General features: G+C 41.5%; 1 protein-coding gene across 2 annotated transcripts in view; it reads left to right on the forward strand.

Annotated features, from left to right (window-relative positions):
• Positions 1-18797, forward strand: part of soga1 (suppressor of glucose, autophagy associated 1) — a 90595-nt gene that overhangs the window by 60775 nt on the left and 11023 nt on the right. The window contains exons 6-17 of one of the 2 annotated variants that reach the window (XM_046395798.1): positions 1189-1356; positions 1958-2111; positions 2452-3016; positions 4051-4351; positions 5165-5398; positions 7893-8024; positions 11103-11225; positions 11560-11787; positions 12024-12140; positions 12234-12401; positions 16832-16984; positions 17219-17335. In XM_046395798.1, coding sequence (XP_046251754.1) covers positions 1189-1356; positions 1958-2111; positions 2452-3016; positions 4051-4351; positions 5165-5398; positions 7893-8024; positions 11103-11225; positions 11560-11787; positions 12024-12140; positions 12234-12401; positions 16832-16984; positions 17219-17335 — 2460 coding nt within the window. Of the gene's footprint in view, positions 1-1188; positions 1357-1957; positions 2112-2451; positions 3017-4050; positions 4352-5164; positions 5399-7889; positions 8025-11102; positions 11226-11559; positions 11788-12023; positions 12141-12233; positions 12402-16831; positions 16985-17218; positions 17336-18797 lie in introns of both variants that reach the window. The other variant, XM_046395797.1, reaches the window with a different exon arrangement.

Below are 18797 nucleotides of genomic sequence, written 5' to 3' on the forward strand. Positions count from 1 at the left end.
CAAACTTGCTGAATTTAATACACTGAATTTTGTTAATGTCAATTATAATGTTAGCAAACTTAAACCTGCTGTGCAGGACTTCTATGTATATAGTCAAAGCACATCTGCTACATTCATGTTCTTGCCAAAACAGTTCACCCATCTGGAGTTTGTGGTAACTTTCCATCGCTGTGAGCTACAGAGTAGACTACAGCTAATAGGAACAAGAACTAATAAGGACTCTGTGGGTTATATACTGCACTATACATGATATTACTTTAGTTGCTATTGGTGGTAAATTGCTCTGTTTTTGTATGCAAGCAAGTCAGTAAACCTTCATTTCGTATTCTGGAGGGCAACCACTGATGGGTGTGTTTCTCTGTTTCTTGAGGGTTTTGTTTTTTGGGTTTTTTTTTTTGTAAAAGCCTCACAAGGAACATACACAGCATGACTCTGACCTCAACACTTGGTAGCTGAAAACCACAAGTTAGTCAAATAGCTCTTTGTCTTGATCTTCGGGGCAATTTTAAATAGAATGAAAAGCCAGTTCATCCCAGTTGAGTTGCAGCGCCATAATGGGCTGTGGCTTGTGTTCAGCTAACAGAAAGCACCATTTAGTGAATCCTATAATTGCCAGAGATGATGTCAAAACGTGACTGTGGTTTGAAACGCACTCAAAATTTACAGCACAATTCAACGACAAAGTCCTCATGTGCTTCAGTCATGACCCCTTATGTGAAGTCATCAGTATAGATGGACCCAAAGGGGCTTGTGACCTGACTGGTCAGCTTGTTGTGTGTGTGTGAGTGTGTACATGTGTGTGTGTGTGTGTTGCCCACTGCTTCTGTCAGGTCCACCTCTATAAAAACTGTTTCCCAGGTTACACTGACTGAAGTGTCCTCTTTCTTGACAGTTCAGATTTAACACATTGTATTGTGCTGTGGCAAGTTACACAATTAAGAATTTTGGATTAGTTTACGGTTTGCAAACCCCAGAGGGTTCATAGAAAAGTAGCCGAACTACAAATGTTTGGATTATTTTTAATCAGCGATAAATCAGTCATTAATGTCGATATACTGACACATCATTTAGTCTTCTTACAGGCCTAAAACTTCAGTTTTCATGATGATCTGTGTGCAAGTCCGCCTCTCTGTCTCCTGTATCAATGTCACCTCGGTGCCCCTTTCTCTTTCTGTCCCGTCACTGCAGGAGGACAGTTCAGACCTGAAGTGCCAGCTCCACTTTGCCAAAGAGGAATCAGCCCTGATGTGCAAGAAGCTGACCAAGCTGGTGAAAGACAGTGAGGCCATGAAGGAAGAGCTGGCCAAGTACAGGTCGATGTACGGAGATGTCAATGCTTCACTCACCGTGGAGGAGGTGAGAACAAAGATGGACGGACTTATGTTATTATGTTACAGGAGTGAGAAGTTTGTCAGATTTTATGATGGCATCATCAAATAGCAAAGTAGTACAGACAAATTAGTGCTTAGTGAACAAGGCCTTGAAACAGCAGCTGTCCAAGTTGACATCATTGTCATCATCTTACAATAGAGGATACAGACCACTGAAAGCACCTCAAGGAAAATCTGTCTTTCTTCAGCATTTAACTCTGCAACTCTTAATGTTTGCCTAGGATCTGCAAAGTGGAAGTGTGTGCAGTAACCCCACCCTTTGTCTCCACATAAAACCCAAATCTACTCATTATCCCTTTGCCAAAAACACCTGGGAAAACTCTACAAAGTACAAAGCTTGTTAAATCAAATTTAGTTTTGAGGCAATTCAGTGACTAAAGCCAAAAATTAAACGTTGACAAACAATATGCAAATGACGATTACCTTCCAGTATTAGTAGCTGTTTCAATATTGAATTTTAGTCACTTGCATTAATGATGAGCATTTAAATATCCAGAATTGAAATCAGTATTGACAATGTTAATATGTGAATAGTTGATTTAAAGAGTGTGAATCGACCCCCCCAGGTTGCTGATTCCCCTCACACCCGCGAGGCTGAGATCAGAGTCCACCTGAAGCTGGTGGAGGAGGAGGCCAACCTGCTTAGTAGACGTATTGTGGAGCTGGAGGTGGAGAACAGGGGGCTCCGAGCTGAGATGGACGACATGAAGGGACCACAAGGTAGATTTGAAACTCATGTGACTGGCCAGTTATACTTTTTTTACAGTTGAGTCTGTATGTTAAATATGAAGCCAGCAGCGGGTTAGCTTAACTTTGTACAAATTCTGGACACAAGAAGGAACACAGTAAACATGGTGCACCATGAAGGTGGTATACTGCTGCAACTGCTAGCTGTGTCCTCCTGTTTCCAGTCTTTGTGCTAAGCTAAATGTTCTGCTAGCTTTTGCCTCATATTCAGTCTACAGACTTGAGTGTAGCATTAATTTTTTCAGTCATGTATATATTTGCAAGATTCATCTATAATTACTTGCGTGACCTCTAATTGTTTATTTTCCCACAGATGGTCCTCAAGAACTTAGTGGTGTTGGTGGCCTCGGGGCAGGTCTTGGTCTAGGAGGAGGAGCCATGGTACTTGGGGGAGGGGCTTCATCTGAAAATGTCATGGAGCTCCAAAGACACCTCCAGTTTGTGGAGGAGGAGGCAGAGCTACTTAGGAGATCTCTAATCGAGATGGAGGAACAGAACAAACTCCTGATGAACGAGATCAACCGGTACAAATCTGAACTCCCACCGCCAACGTCCACGCTGTCATCCAATTCATTAACGTCGCTGACCGACGGGCTGCTCAACGACAGCCCAGTGCACTCCATACAGGAAGGGGCGGTGCTCATCAGCACAGACGCCCCAGCCCAGGAGGAGGAGCTCAGACTGGCGAGGCTTCAGATCGGAGAACTCAGTGGGAAGGTGAAGAAGCTGCAGTATGAGAACCGAGTGCTGCTGTCCAACTTGCAGCGCTGTGATCTCGCATCCTACCACGCTCCTTCCTCCTCCTCTTCCTCCCCACTACGACTGGCTCTGGAGACTGATGCTGAGGCCGGAGACTCAGCTGAGTGCCTTCCCACCAGGTAGTTTCATAATCTCACGACACAACGTTTCTGGATGAAATACCCCGATATTTCACATTTGATCATTCAATACAGTCATGGCAAAGGTTTTAATTGGCTAGAAATCTGTTCCCAATAATAAAAATAGACTTCAATACAAAGACAGTAAAACAGTATGTTTTTGCCTCCCCTTATTCTGTAGTTTTTATTTCATCACAGATCCACTTTAAGATGCATTCAACACTTGTTAACAACTGTTGTTAGTTAATTTCACATGTGACAATGAGAGGTTCTCTATGTTATGCAGCCAGCCTGCTGTCTTGTCAAACTTGGAAACTCTGGAGGAAATCAAGCACAAATGTTTGTGAGAAAGCCAGCTGTCGTCAATTTAATAACAAGTCTAAGAGTCTCAGTGAGGCTGCATGAAGTCACAACAGTCCTGTGAGCTGAATACTAACACCAGCGTGATAACACACACAGTGACAATGCTAACGTGCTGATGTTTAACAGATAACTTAGTCTACCATTTTACCATGCTAGTACCAAATACAAAGTACAGTTAGGAGTTTTTCAAGTATTTTGTCATAAACCAGACTACTGAACAAATGTGACTTGATGATGGAGCATGATGAAAAGGGATCACCAAAGTTATCACAATTCATCATGTGGGGGACATGAACATCTGTAGTAAATTACATGGCATTCCATCCATTTTTAAACAGATTTTCTGCAGATATCTTGATGAACGATTAGATGCAATGACAACTACATTGCATACAACTTGGACCTCGTAACTCAATACTGAGAGAAGCTGAGAAGCAACCCGGCCTATTGCTGCATGCAACAGTGAACTACCTTGAGACTGAAAGTTAATTTATGAAGTTCTTCTGGAGCTTTTGATGGCATCACACAGTCAGATGGAGTTTACTCAATTATCATAGCGTTAGAGATGTATAAATTTCCATTTTTCTGAGCACTTTACTATCTATCAATCCTGATTTTTAAGCCAACATGGATGAGCAGTCCTGAACATGTTCTTTCTGTCATTCCATCAGCCCGCCTCACCGCAAAGAGCCAGTAGGGGGTGAGAACGATGCACTCGAGATCAAAGAACGGAAAAGGAAGATCGAGGACGTGGCTGACACAACAACCTCACTCTCTGGGTGCCTGGGGCAGAAGGACCATGATGCCTTGCTGGCCATGAGGGACCAGGCTCGCTTGGTTTCCACGGCAATACAGCTCCTGACCTCCCCTGAGTCTAACTGCCTCTCCACGTCCCCATCCATCTACCACAAGGTCTGCAGCAACGAGGCAGCAGAGCCATGTGACCTGGACAAACCTCAGCCTCACAGTCAGGTACACGTCCTCTGTTTGGAGTCCTGTTTTTTCTCCTTTAACCTTTAAATGTTTCTTCATATGTGAACATTAACTGTGTGTCCACTTTCAGTCCTTTTTTCCTGAAACCCACTTGAACCGTAAAGTTGTGTGTATTCTTTAATAAAACATTACAATGTTTACATTTAAAACAGCATTTGAAAGAATCAAGTTCACTTGTGCAAAACATTGTTTAAATTGATTGTTATATATTATTCCAGTATTAATCCAGTGTGTTGTTCAAATTGTTGTTGTTAGAAACTGTGGGTAATAACAATAAGGAACTAATTGTTATTTTCCTCACTGATTAATCCGTTGATCATTTGTTGTGATTCACAAAGTTAGCATTGGTGTTTAAAATGTCATGAAATGGTAAAATGCACATTATGATTTCAAAAGCCCAATAGAGAAAAGCAGCAAATTGTCACGCTAGATAAGCTGCAGTCAGAGAATATTTTGGCTTCTTGAGTGATTCACTTACCTTTAATAATTAAACAATGATGCGATTTTTAACGTTGTCAGTATTCTATTCATCAGTTAATCTATTAATCAGCTAATCATTTCAAAGCTACTTCAGCTACATTTAAAGGCAAATATGGACCTTTTTATTCATTACTACAAATAAAAGAGAAGAAAGTCCAAGAGTGAAGAAAACACCCACAGTGACAAATGTTTTGTCTTCTGCTTTGTGATTTTTTTTCTTCCACTGATTGTTCAGCCACCTGCAGCCTCAGCCTCACACAGTCAGTAATAATAATAATCATAATAACTGACTGTAATTTCTTTGCTCTCCAGATTTCAGAGCTGTCTGACCTGGCAGACCGGCCTCTAGTCGGTGCTCTGACCAGCAGGCTGCAGGCCCTACATACACAGCTGCAGGCCTTTGTGGAGCAGGTCGACAACCTGGGTAGACCCCCAGCAGGTGGGATGGACCCTCAAGTGGAAGGAGAGTCTCCTCTGGCCTCACCTTGTGCCTCCCTCCCTTGTTCGGGAGATAGCCACAATGGACTGAACACTGCTGAGGAGAAGGTAAAAGACAAGAAACACGCTCCTTTATTCATTCCCTGTCACTCTGTCTCTTTCATGTATTATCAGTCTTTTGTTAAAGCTTTTCCTTTTGTTGGATTTTTATTTTTTGTTGTCACTAGTTTGTTTTTCTGTTCTTTCGCATTTGATCCAGTGCCTAACCATTATTTTGGCTGAAAAACACTCCCAATCCCATCTAAGTATCCTGCTTTATTTTCTCCTCAAAGTGGAAAATGAATTTGCACAACACGCTCAAATCTGATGTATCAGCAATGACAGACAATAAAAACAAACATGAGATTAAATAAGGCAAAGTGAGGTGAGAGCAGACTGGATGTTTAAAGCAATTCATTCAGATTTGTTCAGAATAAAAACACTGAGATGAACACTGAGCTTCCAACACTGTTGGGATTGGACAAATAGCTCTCAAGTGACTAACAACACTGTAAAATTCAGATTCGAGCTTCCAGTGTAAATTTCTCCACTCAATGCCACCCATGTCCTCTGCATGCTGTTAAGTTTCCTCTGAGCGTGGTATTAAGACGCTGCTTTAGGCCTCAAATGGAGCCTGTTTGTTGCATGGACATAGTGAGGTTATTAAGAGTACATAAAGCACCATTTATTTACATATATTTTCATCAGCATATCATAAAACCAATTCAGTGTACAGTCAGTAATGTGTTTTAGCAACATTTTTGCTTATCTGTATTTTCATATAAAGTTACATTGAAATTCATAAATTTACATACATTTAAAGTGTAACTGAGTATGGCTTTGTAATTCAGGCCAGAAGGAAGACTGACTCATGCAGCCGCTAACAAACAATACACCATGAGCATAATCCAAAAGCATTATTTGAATCTGTGGTTTGAATATTTTGCTTATAAACTAATAAAAATGAATTTAAAGTCTAGCATTTAGTTTTTGGTGTCCCTCTGTTTTAGCTGTTTCCTGACACCATTAGCGAGGATGACTGTGAATGGACTTGACAAGCAAAAGCCTAAAATTACAGCCTCTGGTATTTCCAAGTAATATCACTAGAATCACAAAACTCCACAATCACTTCAAATATTTCCTTGAAAATATTGCCACAGTCCACCTGGGATTCTGATTAAAATATTTGTCCACACAGATTTTTCAAAGCAACAGGCAGTGAGTTTGGTCTAAATGATTTTCCGGTCGTAATTCAGTTTGAAATCCTCCACCGGGAAATTCTTGAGTTGCACTTGATTTTCAGCTATATGCTGCTCAGTATAACATTCAGTTCAAGATAAGAAAAGTTCTAAAGTTTTTAAAAGCACACACACGCCTACAGGCATTTTCCCCTCACTTTTGAATGACAGGAAGAAAAATCTCTAATCAGTGAGGATCCATAAATTATGATGAGTAAATGAAGTTGTGTAGAAAACAGATGCATCTTTTTTACATTTGGTGTATAGCCTTTGCAGCCAGAATAACTTCTATGTTTTGATCTGTGTTTTCTATTCTAAACGAATTTCTAATTTGCGTGTTTGGGGCGGGGGTTGTTGTGATGAAATTACACAAAGTTTTAAGAAAATACAGTATAATGTTTAGACTCCATTAGAGGCCAGTTCTGAGTCCCAACACCCCTCCGATCTCTCCTCCCTTTTCCCTTCTCTCTCTCTCTCTCTCTCTCTCTCTCTCTCTCGCTCTCTTCTTCCCTCTTTTCCTCTGCACGGGCACCATAACCACCAATTTCTGCACTTCACTTCCATTTCTCCTTTTCCTCCTTTTGAACCTCCTTTCTCCCACTCCTCACGGCCCTTCCTCTTTAACTGCCTCCCTACTTTCCTCTGACTCCTCCCTGCTCGCCCCACATTTCTTCTTCACTTTCCGGTCCTTGTTCCCTGTCTCCCTTCTCCTTCTCTTTTGTCTTTGCTTTGCTTCTTCATCTGCACTTGTTTCTTTCCTCCTTTACCTTGTCCCCTTCACTCTGACCTTTCATTCTAACCGCCTTACTCCTTCTCTTGCCCTCTCATTCATCTTATTTCTTCCCTCTTTCCTTTTCCCATCCATCCTCTATCCCCCATTGCTGTCTGTCCTCCATCTCTTCTTTCTCCTTGATGTCCCCTCCTGTTTCCTGTTTCTCCCCCCCCTCCCTCTTCAGCTGTTCATTCTACCCTCCATCCTCCTTTTCTTTCTTTTCTCCACGCTGTCCTTCTCCTCTCTGACCAAGCTCTTTTTCCTCTACATCCTTTTCTTTGTCTTGTGAGATCCATACTCAACTAGTTCTGTTTTGTTTTTAATTTCTCTCAATGTTGTCATATGGATGGACACCATTTTGTCGTATTGTTTTTATTCTTATTGTTGTGTTTGTTTGTCTTGTTTTTCTTTCATTTTTATCACTCCCTTTTTACTTTTGTTCCACAACTTCCCCTCCTCCCCTGTCCCTCCCTTTCTCCTCTATGACTTTATTTATTTATTTATTTTTCGTTATTTATTTCTTCATTAACTTGCCCATGCATGCATGCAGCAGCCTGATTATAGAGACCAATCAGAGCCGGAGGTGAAAAGTCAAACAGAGGAGAACAGCCAATCAGACATCAGTGAGATTCACAAGCAGGAAAACAGCCAACTGGAACAGGAAGAAAAGGAGGCAGATGCACTGGTGAGTTGCTCAAAATCACAATCATTCACATCATGGCAGGCACAAATATACACATTACAACCCGACTTGAGCCTGAAGCCAGTTTTTGTCAGTGTCAGATTTCTCTTTCTGTCATACAAGCAGACATACAAACATAAGGGTTCAGCCTTCAAAGTGAAAAACAAAAAGACTCGTCCACTGTTCTGTCAGCCTGTCCATTGGGTTTAAGTAAATAAAAAAACTGACTAGAAAGGACAAAAAAATATACATCTTTAAAGGAATGGCTCATCATTTGAGGAAATTTGCTTAATTGCTGTCTTGCCAAGAATTAGATGAGGATATTGATGAACTCTCATATTTGTGTGTTAATTGTGAGGCTACTGCCAGTACATGTGATTCTACATAACTTCCTGGGAAACCACAACTTGTAGTTTTCACATTTGGTGAAATTGGTGTTGTGTTTATTTTTGGTGAATGAGCTTCAGAGGTGCTGGTAGCTGTTCGCACACAAGCAACTTCTAAATAAATCAAACTGACCCAACACTTGACGTTATAGGAGACACAAAACCTAATGTTCTCCCAGTCTAATCAGCAAGCTTAACAGTGAACAGAAACTGTAAACTGACCAGGCTGAAATATCAGCCGATGATATCTTATTGCAGCTATGTCAATATGAGTGTGTATGTCAGGTCAGTGTACGAGAACCTGCCATACAGAAAACTAGGTGTGACGTTACTGAGGAACAGTGTCTCCATAACATTGTCTGTGCACCAGAGAGCACCAACAAGTAGATTTTCAACAGTAAAATGTCCCGCCTGTACGCATCTCAATCACAGTAAAAAAAAGGGATTTTTATTCTTTGTCATCAGTCAGGCAATGTTTGTACTCAAGTAATTTAAATTTTTAATAATTTTTCTAATAAACTAGCAAAATTTACTTACTACCATAAAATATCTTAACCCCACATCCTCTTACAGGATTTGTTTTTTCAGCCATGTCTTGTTGTCTTCTTCAGTGGGGAACAGTTTCCCAGTTGTCATCATCTTCAACCGGTCACATTTAATGTTTAGTTTTAATATTTATTATTATATTGATATATTTATTATTATTATAATTAAATCTGACAGAAATTAATCCCTCTAATTATGCCCCTAAAAATGGGCATGTGATACACACGTCTGCTGTGTGTACTCATCACTTCTTCCTGAGCAAACACACTCGACGGGCTGCTCTGCAGAGGTTAATTAAAGACTCAGCGACATGCACAATTTGCACACACACACACACTTAACTCGAGGTAACTGATGTGGTATAGTGGTGGCAAATCATGCTAGCAACGCAGTGTTGCAAACAAACACAAGCAGTGACTTCACCATCAGATGTGGGACTGGCAGGAAGAAAAGTCCTTTGTTTAGTTGACCTTTTGGTGGCATGTCTCCATGGCAACCTTGGCTGTGTTTGTGTCTGCATCTTTATCCGAGCCTGAGAGGTTGAATGTGTGTGAGAGAGAGAGAGAGAGTCAGATATTGTTGGGAGACAGTTGTGATTGTAATACTGATGAACAGAGCAGTGACTCAGCCCAGTGTTTATATACACTCAGTATTTAGCATAATACTGTAACACATACCCTGAAACATTCAATGGTGGAGTTTGTATTATAGCTCATCCAGCACTGTCTTTGGACAAACAACAGTCTACACACCCACCTAGCAATTCTGTGCAGCCTCTCGGGTTGCTAAATACGGTCATCAAGCACAGGTCTTGATTTTGGTCTCACTGTCACAGTGATGATCTCATGAAACGTGGCAGCTTCACTGACTCCATGAAGCTGCCCAGTTGTTGTTCACCAGGAGATATTCACATAGCATCACTCCCCTTAAAACCACAAATTGTGTTTTTTCCATATCTATATGGATTGAACAAAGGAGATATAAAATGGTAATTAGTCAGCTTTAGTAGCGCTGGAAGGTGTTAAACTCTTTGGACTGAGGCAGGCTAGCTGTTTCCCCCATTTCCAGTTTACCCACATCCTCATTCCAGCTTAGCATATAGTGAGACAGTTTGATAAATATTCTTCTTCTTCTTTTTTTTTTTTTTTGTTTGATGAGGAGACCAATATCGCTTTCATATCTGTACATTAAATATCGAGCAAGAGCCACGAGGCTATTAGCTTAACTTAGCATAAATATTGGAAGCCGAGAGAAACGTCCTGGCTCTGTCCAAAGTTAAAAACACACTTACCAGCACATCTTAAAATGGGGTTTTATGAGGACTGCTCTAGTGAGTATTTGTGTCTGGTTTGAGGTGATGATACACTCACGAAAAACATAATTAGGAGTATTATATTCGATTGCTGCCAATAGATCCCCTGAATCCTACACACTGGCACAGTGGACCTTTAATATCAGGAGCATTTACCAATGACCTCAATGTCACAAATCCTCATATCTTCACAACAATCAAAAGTATTTGCTCACACATTTGGTCTGGTATTGGTACAGTTTCTGATCTCGTTGCGCATTTTGCATGAGTAGCTGCCACTTTTTCACAATGTGTGAAGAAAGGTCAGAGTAGATTTTCTGGCTGACAGTGGAGGCTTTGAGTGTACTGGGTGGAGGGTGAAGGAGGGCAGAGGCTGAGACCAGCAGAGGGTGAAAGAGGACATTAGTGGTACAGTGGTGGGTCGATGGATTGCACTCACTCAGCGGCCAAATGAGGCTTGGGAGAGTGCATGAGATGGAGTTTGTGTGTGTGGGCATAGCGTGCTGCAGCCGAGGTGTGATTTTAAGGGTGTTGTAGCACAAAACTGCCATACTGCTTCCCACAATCGACTCATTCTGCTTTTTTCATTTTCTTTTAATGCTAGCTACCCTCGCCTCTTGTCCTCCATTTCCTACTTTTTTGTATTCATTTTTCTTTCCTTTAACCTCTGTCTACTCTCCTTCTCGCTGCCAACCTCCCAATATTATCTTATCCACTGCTTTTTCTATTTCTTTATGTCTTTCCCTTAATTCTTTTATTTTTCACCCCACTCATTGCTCCTTCTCTGTCTTTTCCCCCTGCTCATTCTCTCCTCATCTCATTCATTCTCTCCCGCAGTCCGTCCAGTCCAATGACCTCCAGGCTAGGTTGTCTGATGTAGAGGAGTCGGCCTTCGGACCTCTAGAGGAGCTGGAGAAGGAGAGGCATGCACAGAGAGAAGCCTCTCTCAAACTCACGCAAGTCAGTTTGCATCACTGGATACTGTCAAGACACACAAGCTAATAAACTAGTAAACAAACACTCTCAAACTGAAAAAAATGACCCATTCACTGACCTGTCTGTGCCAAATAGCTTTCATTAATTGGAGATTTTACAGAATAAATTAGCTTTTAGCTATTTCTTGAATTGTGTACACGTGGAAACTTTCCTTTAACCAGAATATCTGAGAGGACACAAGCTCCTGCTCCTGTTTGATTCATTTCTTGCATTAAAGCAAACGTTCAGAAAATGAACAACAAATTTAAGCCTTAAGCGCTCCCTTCTTTTCCAGTCTCTAACTGTCTTCCCCCCTCAGCTGCAGGAAGAGCATCAGAAGGCTCTGCTCCGTCGAGACTTCCAGCTGCAGAGTTTGGGTCTCCAGGCTCGACTCCAGCAGAAGCTGTGGAGTCAGGAGAGGACTCTGCTGGTCCAGGAGTCTCAGCACCTCAAACAGGCCCTGTTACTGCTCAGCCTCAAACTGCGCTGCTTCCTCAAACAGTGGAGGCTGGGATGCAAGGACGGCGAGTGGAAAGACATCCTAGAGGTATGACGGGACGGAATATTTGCCACAACTACATTTGTCTTTTGTCAGACAGCTGACACTCCCAAATTTTGAGATCTGTTTTTGGAGCTAGGCTAAAATCAGTTAAGCTAAAATCATTCTCCAAACACCAAGGGATATGTCTGTTTGTCCTCAAATTTGTCCTCAGTGTATCAATTTAGCATAAAAATGTGAGATAAGTAATAAACTGGGGATCCTGTTCTGTCATTGTATTTTAGATGAACAGCCTGAAGGACCTCTACCTGCTGTTGGAGGAGGATAACCTGACTAGCTCCGCCCACCAGACTGACAAGAAGCCTGCTGCAGACGAACAACCGCTCAGCCCAACTATCAAGGTAGGTCGGGTGACACAAACAGACATACATACGAATGCTCAGGTACACACACACACACACGCGCTTACACAAGTTACCTGTCTCTCCATGTAGTCAAGCGCTGTGAGCAGCACGTTGGCAGACCTGAAGGTGGTGCTGCAGGATCTGAGCGGAGAGTTGCGACAGGAGAGACAAGGCTCCCAGGAACTCACCCAGCAGTTCGCAAAGGCCAAGGCATCATGGGAAGTAGAGAGGACCGAGTTAAAGAGCCTCATCACGCAGGTAAGAAATAAAATCTGATGGTAAGGGAGAAAAAAAATGTTTTGCACTTCCTCTCAGCCTCTTTAACAGTGTTTAAAGCCTAATCTGACCACAGTTGTTTTGTCCATGTTGCCTGGCCAGGCGACAGAAGGAGGAGATAGACAATAACACGTAATAGCCATGAGTCAATCGAGCTGGGTGGTGTGTGTTGCTGTGTGTGTGTGTGTGTGTGTGTGTGTGTGTGTGTGCGTGTATGTGGTGTGGAGATTAGGGAAAATGGCCTGCTTAGTCGTTAGTGCAGGAGCACATCGTCCATCAGCTACAGAAGAGTTTGTTGAAGCTACAACCACAAAGTCAGAGAAGTCAAAATAAACAAGCAACTTAGGGATCCAGGTGACTTTTTGCTTCTTGCTTGCATGTAAGCGGACGTTGTAGCTGTTGTTGTTGTTGCACCTGGTGGGAGACAAAAAGAAAACCATTTGTGGTGTTTCTGCTCTGAAGTGCAGTATTCATTTTGACAAGTGGTTTTTAAAATATGATGACATGGTCAGTTTGTACTTCTCAATCTGTCAAGTGGCTTGTTTGCCCACCTGAGTGTCTGACTGTCTGTCTGTCTCATCTACTGACTGAGAGTAATGTTTTAATGGTTTAATGGTTTTTTCCCCCTCTCCACCCTCATGGTCTCTCTGTGCAGGAGATCACTCACTGACTAGAGTTGAAGCAGGTGTGTGAATGTGTAAGCGCTTTTAGGAATTGGTAAACTAGAAAATATTTAAAAAAATATAAATATAAATATGTAAAATCTAGTTGATAAAAGCCAGTTCTAAGACTAAAATGCATCTTTATGAAGTATTATGACCCACACTGTGACAGAACTGAAGCACAGGGATACACACAGAGGCACACTCGGCCTGACATGGTCATTAATCAACGTCATGATCAGTGAGATTCTGCCCTCGCGCTTCGGTGAGAGATCATTTGTCTTCTGATTGGTTTGGCAGCTCATCTGGTCGCCAACAGGAGACGAGAGCAGCCCCACAAAGAGATAAGATGCTCCACCAAATGAATCTGTAGGTTTTTATGAGATTAAATTTGTGGACAAAATCTTACGGCTTATTCAAAGATCAATTCAGCCCGGCTGTTGTGCATTTCATTTGGATCCAGTTCATCATGTTGGATGTCAACATGCACACGAGCATATATATATATATATACATATAATTTAACTGTGTTGCAAGTAATTACAAATTTTGAAACACAAACACACACATCTGTTCAACACATTAATGCTATTATTCTCTCTACCCTGTAAACTATCTACGTGTTTGTGTGCTACCCTGGCCTAGTTGCCACAGCTGGAACCAATCTCTTCTCTGCCTTTGCCAACGACGCACACTGTAAGGTATGCCATCAGTTTGGCCTGGTGGAGTGTGTGTGTGTGTGTGTGTGTGTGTTGAATCACATCGGTGCCAACATGTCAACGTGTGCAGCAGCTCCTCCAGCTGTTGCTTTGTTGAACAAGTCAACTCAATTTCAAACACTGTTCTACTTGTCAAACTTCTTGACAGGGAATTATCTTTGCGGTTCAGCCCGATAAACAAACACCGTCAGCGAAGTAGAAACGATATTCGGAGCCCTGAAAGCACGCAGTACAACACATGCCTCTTTTTTGTGCTTTAATCAGTCATCCCTGCTGACTGTAGGACACGTTATGAACACCTGCCGTCTGTGTGTGACACAGAGTGAGCAGCTGGAAGCTCTGATCGCTCGCCCATCACATCTGTTGAGCCCACGTCAAACATGAAGGGAGGATGAAGATAAAGAGGGGCAGGGCTCTCCCTGCCCCTCATAAAATGTTGTTGTTTTTTTGGGTCTATTTTTTTTTGTTTGTTTTTTTGGCTTTTCAGATGACTGAGGTGTCAATGGCCAGCTCAAATGCAGATGCAACTTGATATTCAAAGAATCCTCATACATCAGTAACAAACTATGTGGTTTGTTTCTTCCAAAATGACACGTGTGGCTGTCCAGATATGACGCATGTTTTCTGCTGCCTGCAGTCGATATCTGGTGAAATTTAGACTTAAACCATTTGGTTAAAGAAACTTATTGGCTCTGTTGCCAAGAATGGGATGAGAAGATGCTAAATATGAAGTTTGAGACTTATCTTAGAACAGCACAGCACAGCACAGCACAGCACAGCATGCCGTCAGCTCCTTACACTCCTATATTTAACATCTGTATCATCTGTATGCAGCATATCTAGGCTATGTTTTTATTTATAAACACATGTCAGGAGTTTTGCGGTTGCTGTTTGCTGAAGGCTTGTATTTTAGTGCACTGATAACATTAACAGATAACTTGGTTGTTGTCTTGTAGTGAAAATCTGCTGCAGGCCGATAATATGCTGCTTGGAATAGTTCACTGTGATTCGCTGTAACAATAAATATTGTTACTGTTTTCAGTACCAGAACTTTTGCCATGATAGTTAGTTCTCTGACTTTAGTTGCAGGGTTTGTTTTTTCTTTGACAAACAGAAAAATGATTTTATTGTCATACTACAAAACCTGAATCCCCTCTCTCTACACATGTATTCTTTAATCCCTAACATGTATTGCTGTTTTTGTCACAATATATTCTAACTTCTGTAATAAAAACCATTCTCCTACTATCAATAGCTATCTGATTCTGTGAACATGTTATTGACATGGTCGTTTGTTATTATAATGACTTTAGGTCAGCATTTCACAAACAAATAAAAAACAAATCACAGTTAATTAAATAAAAATGTTAAACAAGAAGATCACAGTTCCTGACACATGTAGCTGGAATAGTAAATTGTGTACATGTACATGTCTGTAAAAGGTGTAATAATAATAGCAGTCGATCTAATGATATTAAACTCCAAAATCTAGTGGAAAGCCTTCCCAGTAGAGTGGAAGCTGTTGTAGCTGCAAAGCTGTCCGTGTATTTAGAATGTCATATCGTTAAAGTCCCTGTTGGTGTAGTGGTCAGGTGTCCCTGTACTTTTGTCTATGTAATGTATGTCTGAAAAATTTCTTATGTATATAGATGCATGGGAAAAACTATGGGAAAGGCCAGTGTCATCAGTGCCTGATTTTTCTGATCATTATCCGGCCTTTTTTTATAGAAAGAACAATTTTTCACCTACCAGTCCCTCTGTTTGGGTTATTTAAGTTAAATCTAATTAATAAATCAAAATATTTTGCTTAGTGTTTTAGTTTAATAAATGGAAGTAAATAACAACAACAACAATAATATGATAAACGGTGAGTAGCGAATCGTGAACCAGACGTTTCTCATACACCAATAAATACCAGTCATCCAGTAAAATTGCCTCCCTCTTAACGCCTCAGCAGTAAACCTCGTTAAGACGTGGGGCTCATTAGGCAGTGTTCATCATTAACGAGGAATACTCTGTTGCCATAGGAGACGGGAACTGGGCTCAGTGTGCGTGTGTTACTTTGTGATTGGCTGTCACACAGTTCCATTAGCACCATATACGGACGGCAGTGCCACAGAGCCAGACTCAGAGAGGCAGGGAGAGGAATGATAGATCCGGTGTGTGTGTATGTGTGTGTGTGTGAGAGAGAGAGAGCGAGAGAGAGAGCGCGTCTGTGTCAAATTGATGGGTCCGGTAGTGTCGGCTGTGTGAACTATGAGGCTCAGACAGAGGAAAAGGGAAAGCAGAGCAGCTCATAAAACTTTCAAGCGATCCCACCTACAGGCTCTGTGACATATTTATTGAGTGCGAATAAAGGGGTGAGAGAGCCTGAAATAGAGGGTGAGAAGGATGGAAAGAGGGTGAGAAAGGGTTAGAAGAAGGGAGGAAGAAGGGAAGGGCGACCTTCAGGGTGGAAAAATAGCAGTAGAAAAGAGGGAAAACATGAGATAATTCACTAGATTAGAGCCTTCAAGGAGCTCGTCTGTGGAGGCTTCACTTTGCCTCCTGGAGTTGCCGTCTGAAATTATCCATGAGGTCATTTGTGAAACACCTCCCTCCTGTGAGGATAAACCATGTAGAGATGTTGGGACTTCCCATTACAGACATCCATGTGGTCAAATGAGTCATAATTATGTTCATAAAGCTTTTTGTGTGTTTGCTAAATTATTTCAAATCATTACAACAAAAAGCAAAACTTGAGTTTTGTTTGAATATTTCCAAGTGAAGAGGAAAATATTGCAGTGATCTGATACCTTTACAGCTGCCTTTGAAGTGACTTGCATCCATATATGTTTTTATATTATTATTACACATTGTATTGTGTATTACAATGTGTTACACATTACACAGTGTGTTCTACAAATAGTCATAGTACATCATCGGTTTGCCCTAGAACTGATGACCTTACAGATATAGTTAATACTGATATCACCTAAACCGGTGTGAAAAATAATAATAATTTTACCGTGATATCTCTGCCTTTCTCCAGCTTGAGACCAAAACAGTCAAATCAACAGCTGCTCTGTCTGCAACTGATGCACTGGAACCTCCAGACCTGAAGGTGGCACTGAGGAGGGAGCGTGAAGAACACCAACACCTCCTGGCTGAGTCCTATGCAGCTGTGATGGACCTAACTAAACAGGTAAATGTGTGTGTAAAGGTGAGCATGATTGAAGTTGGGCTGGACACTGACAGAAAAAATAACATAAGAACTCAGGCTGGCTGGTTTTCGGGTGGGTGTTTTCAGCTTCAAGTTATAACAACTTCCTAGTCTGGTGGTGTGCACTCCACATCCATGTTGCTTGCTCCTCCTCTGATGTTTGTCTCATCTTCTTGTCTCTCTCTCTCTGCCGTGACTGACCTGTGGACTAATCAGCTTCAGATCGGAGAGAGGAATTGGGGCAGAGAAAAGCTGGAGCTGCTGGAGAGGTTTAGCCAGGAGAGAGCTCAGTGGGAGCAGAGACTGAGAGAGGCCACTGCACAACAGGGAAAGGTAGGATGGGCTGCCTGTGCCCGTGTGAGAGTGTGAGTGTGTGTGTGTGTGTGTGTGTGTGTGTGCATGCAAGAGAGAAATGTCAAAGATGAAGGATAAGGATAAGCATAAGGGTGTATCTCTGAGATAAGATATCAAGGCATTCGATCAGATGTGCATTTCCCGGTACACTTCTCTCCCAATTCATCTCATCCAATTATTTGCCTGCTTTGTCCGAGGGTTAATTAAAGTTTTAAAAAACTCAGAGAGCCATAGCTATTGCAATAAGGCTGTGTTCAGACTGGCATCCACATTACACCAAAAAACCCAAGCTCTTCGTTTATTTCAGTGAGACAAGTGAAGATACACTGAAACTTACTCAAGTGTAATCCAAGAAAGCATATTCAAATATGTGCAAGGGCTTATTCCTGGTGGATTACTTTGTATTAGGAATGGAGGGACTTTGCATCTCATCCATTTTTCTATTTATGCATTACAGTTCAATGAGTTACTGTCACCTGTTTTTTCTTTTTTTTTTTTTTGATTAGATGCTTCAAACCAATGTAATGTCCATCTGGGAATCCTTCCATTATATATACAACCTCCAACTCATGCAATATGTGCGAATGCAGTTCTGACTTGTATTGTACTGTCAAATACAGTCCTGTCTCGTTTTGAGTGACCCAGTTTATATGTGTGTGTGTGTGTGTGTGTCTGTGTGTATACATACTCTTATATACTAGCAGATTGTTGGACATTGTTTAGCAAAATAGCTGCTCTTAAAATAAAACCTGACATTTACTGTCCTGTTTTCATTAAAAGTTTCATAAAATTTTCTATGGAGTCAAAACTTAACCATGTCAACACTATAAATGGAAAGACTATAAATGCCAAAATGTGAGTGAATAGAACCTCTCTTTGGTGAGAGACCAGCGCAGGCGCTGCCAAGCTGCTGCAACATGTCAGGGAGGGATATAGAGGGATTGAATCATTGTTTGAAGTGGTCATTAGTTAGGGTTTTTTTCCCCACAAACACGCACAGCATAAAGAAAGACCCAAACACACAGTTGGCAGGTCATCATCTCTCATCAGTCTGCTGTGCTTGCTTCCTGTGAGGTTTTCAGTAGGAGGGCGTTCTTGTCCTCGCTTTCTCACCCTCTTTCGTTTCTAATTGTTTCTTTCTTTCCCCTTCTCCTCCATTTCTCTCCTCTTCTTTCCCATCTCACTTCACTTCCATTAAGTGACCATGTCTTTTTTTGGAGATTGGCTAGGAGACCAAAGTGTGTCATACCTTAATTTACTGTGTCTCTGTTTCTTTGAGTGTGTCTGTGTCTTGCTCTGTCACCCACAAATCTTATAGCCTGCTATCAATTGACTAGCTGACATTTGATTATTGTGCCCCCATGTGGCTAGTCACTATAAAGATAGCTGGATTTTTGTGGCATACCAAGTTAGAGATAAATAGATATGCTCAGGCTACTTT

This window comes from Scatophagus argus, chromosome 8 (assembly GCF_020382885.2).
Source record: "Scatophagus argus isolate fScaArg1 chromosome 8, fScaArg1.pri, whole genome shotgun sequence".
Lineage (NCBI taxonomy): Eukaryota > Metazoa > Chordata > Actinopteri > Scatophagidae > Scatophagus > Scatophagus argus.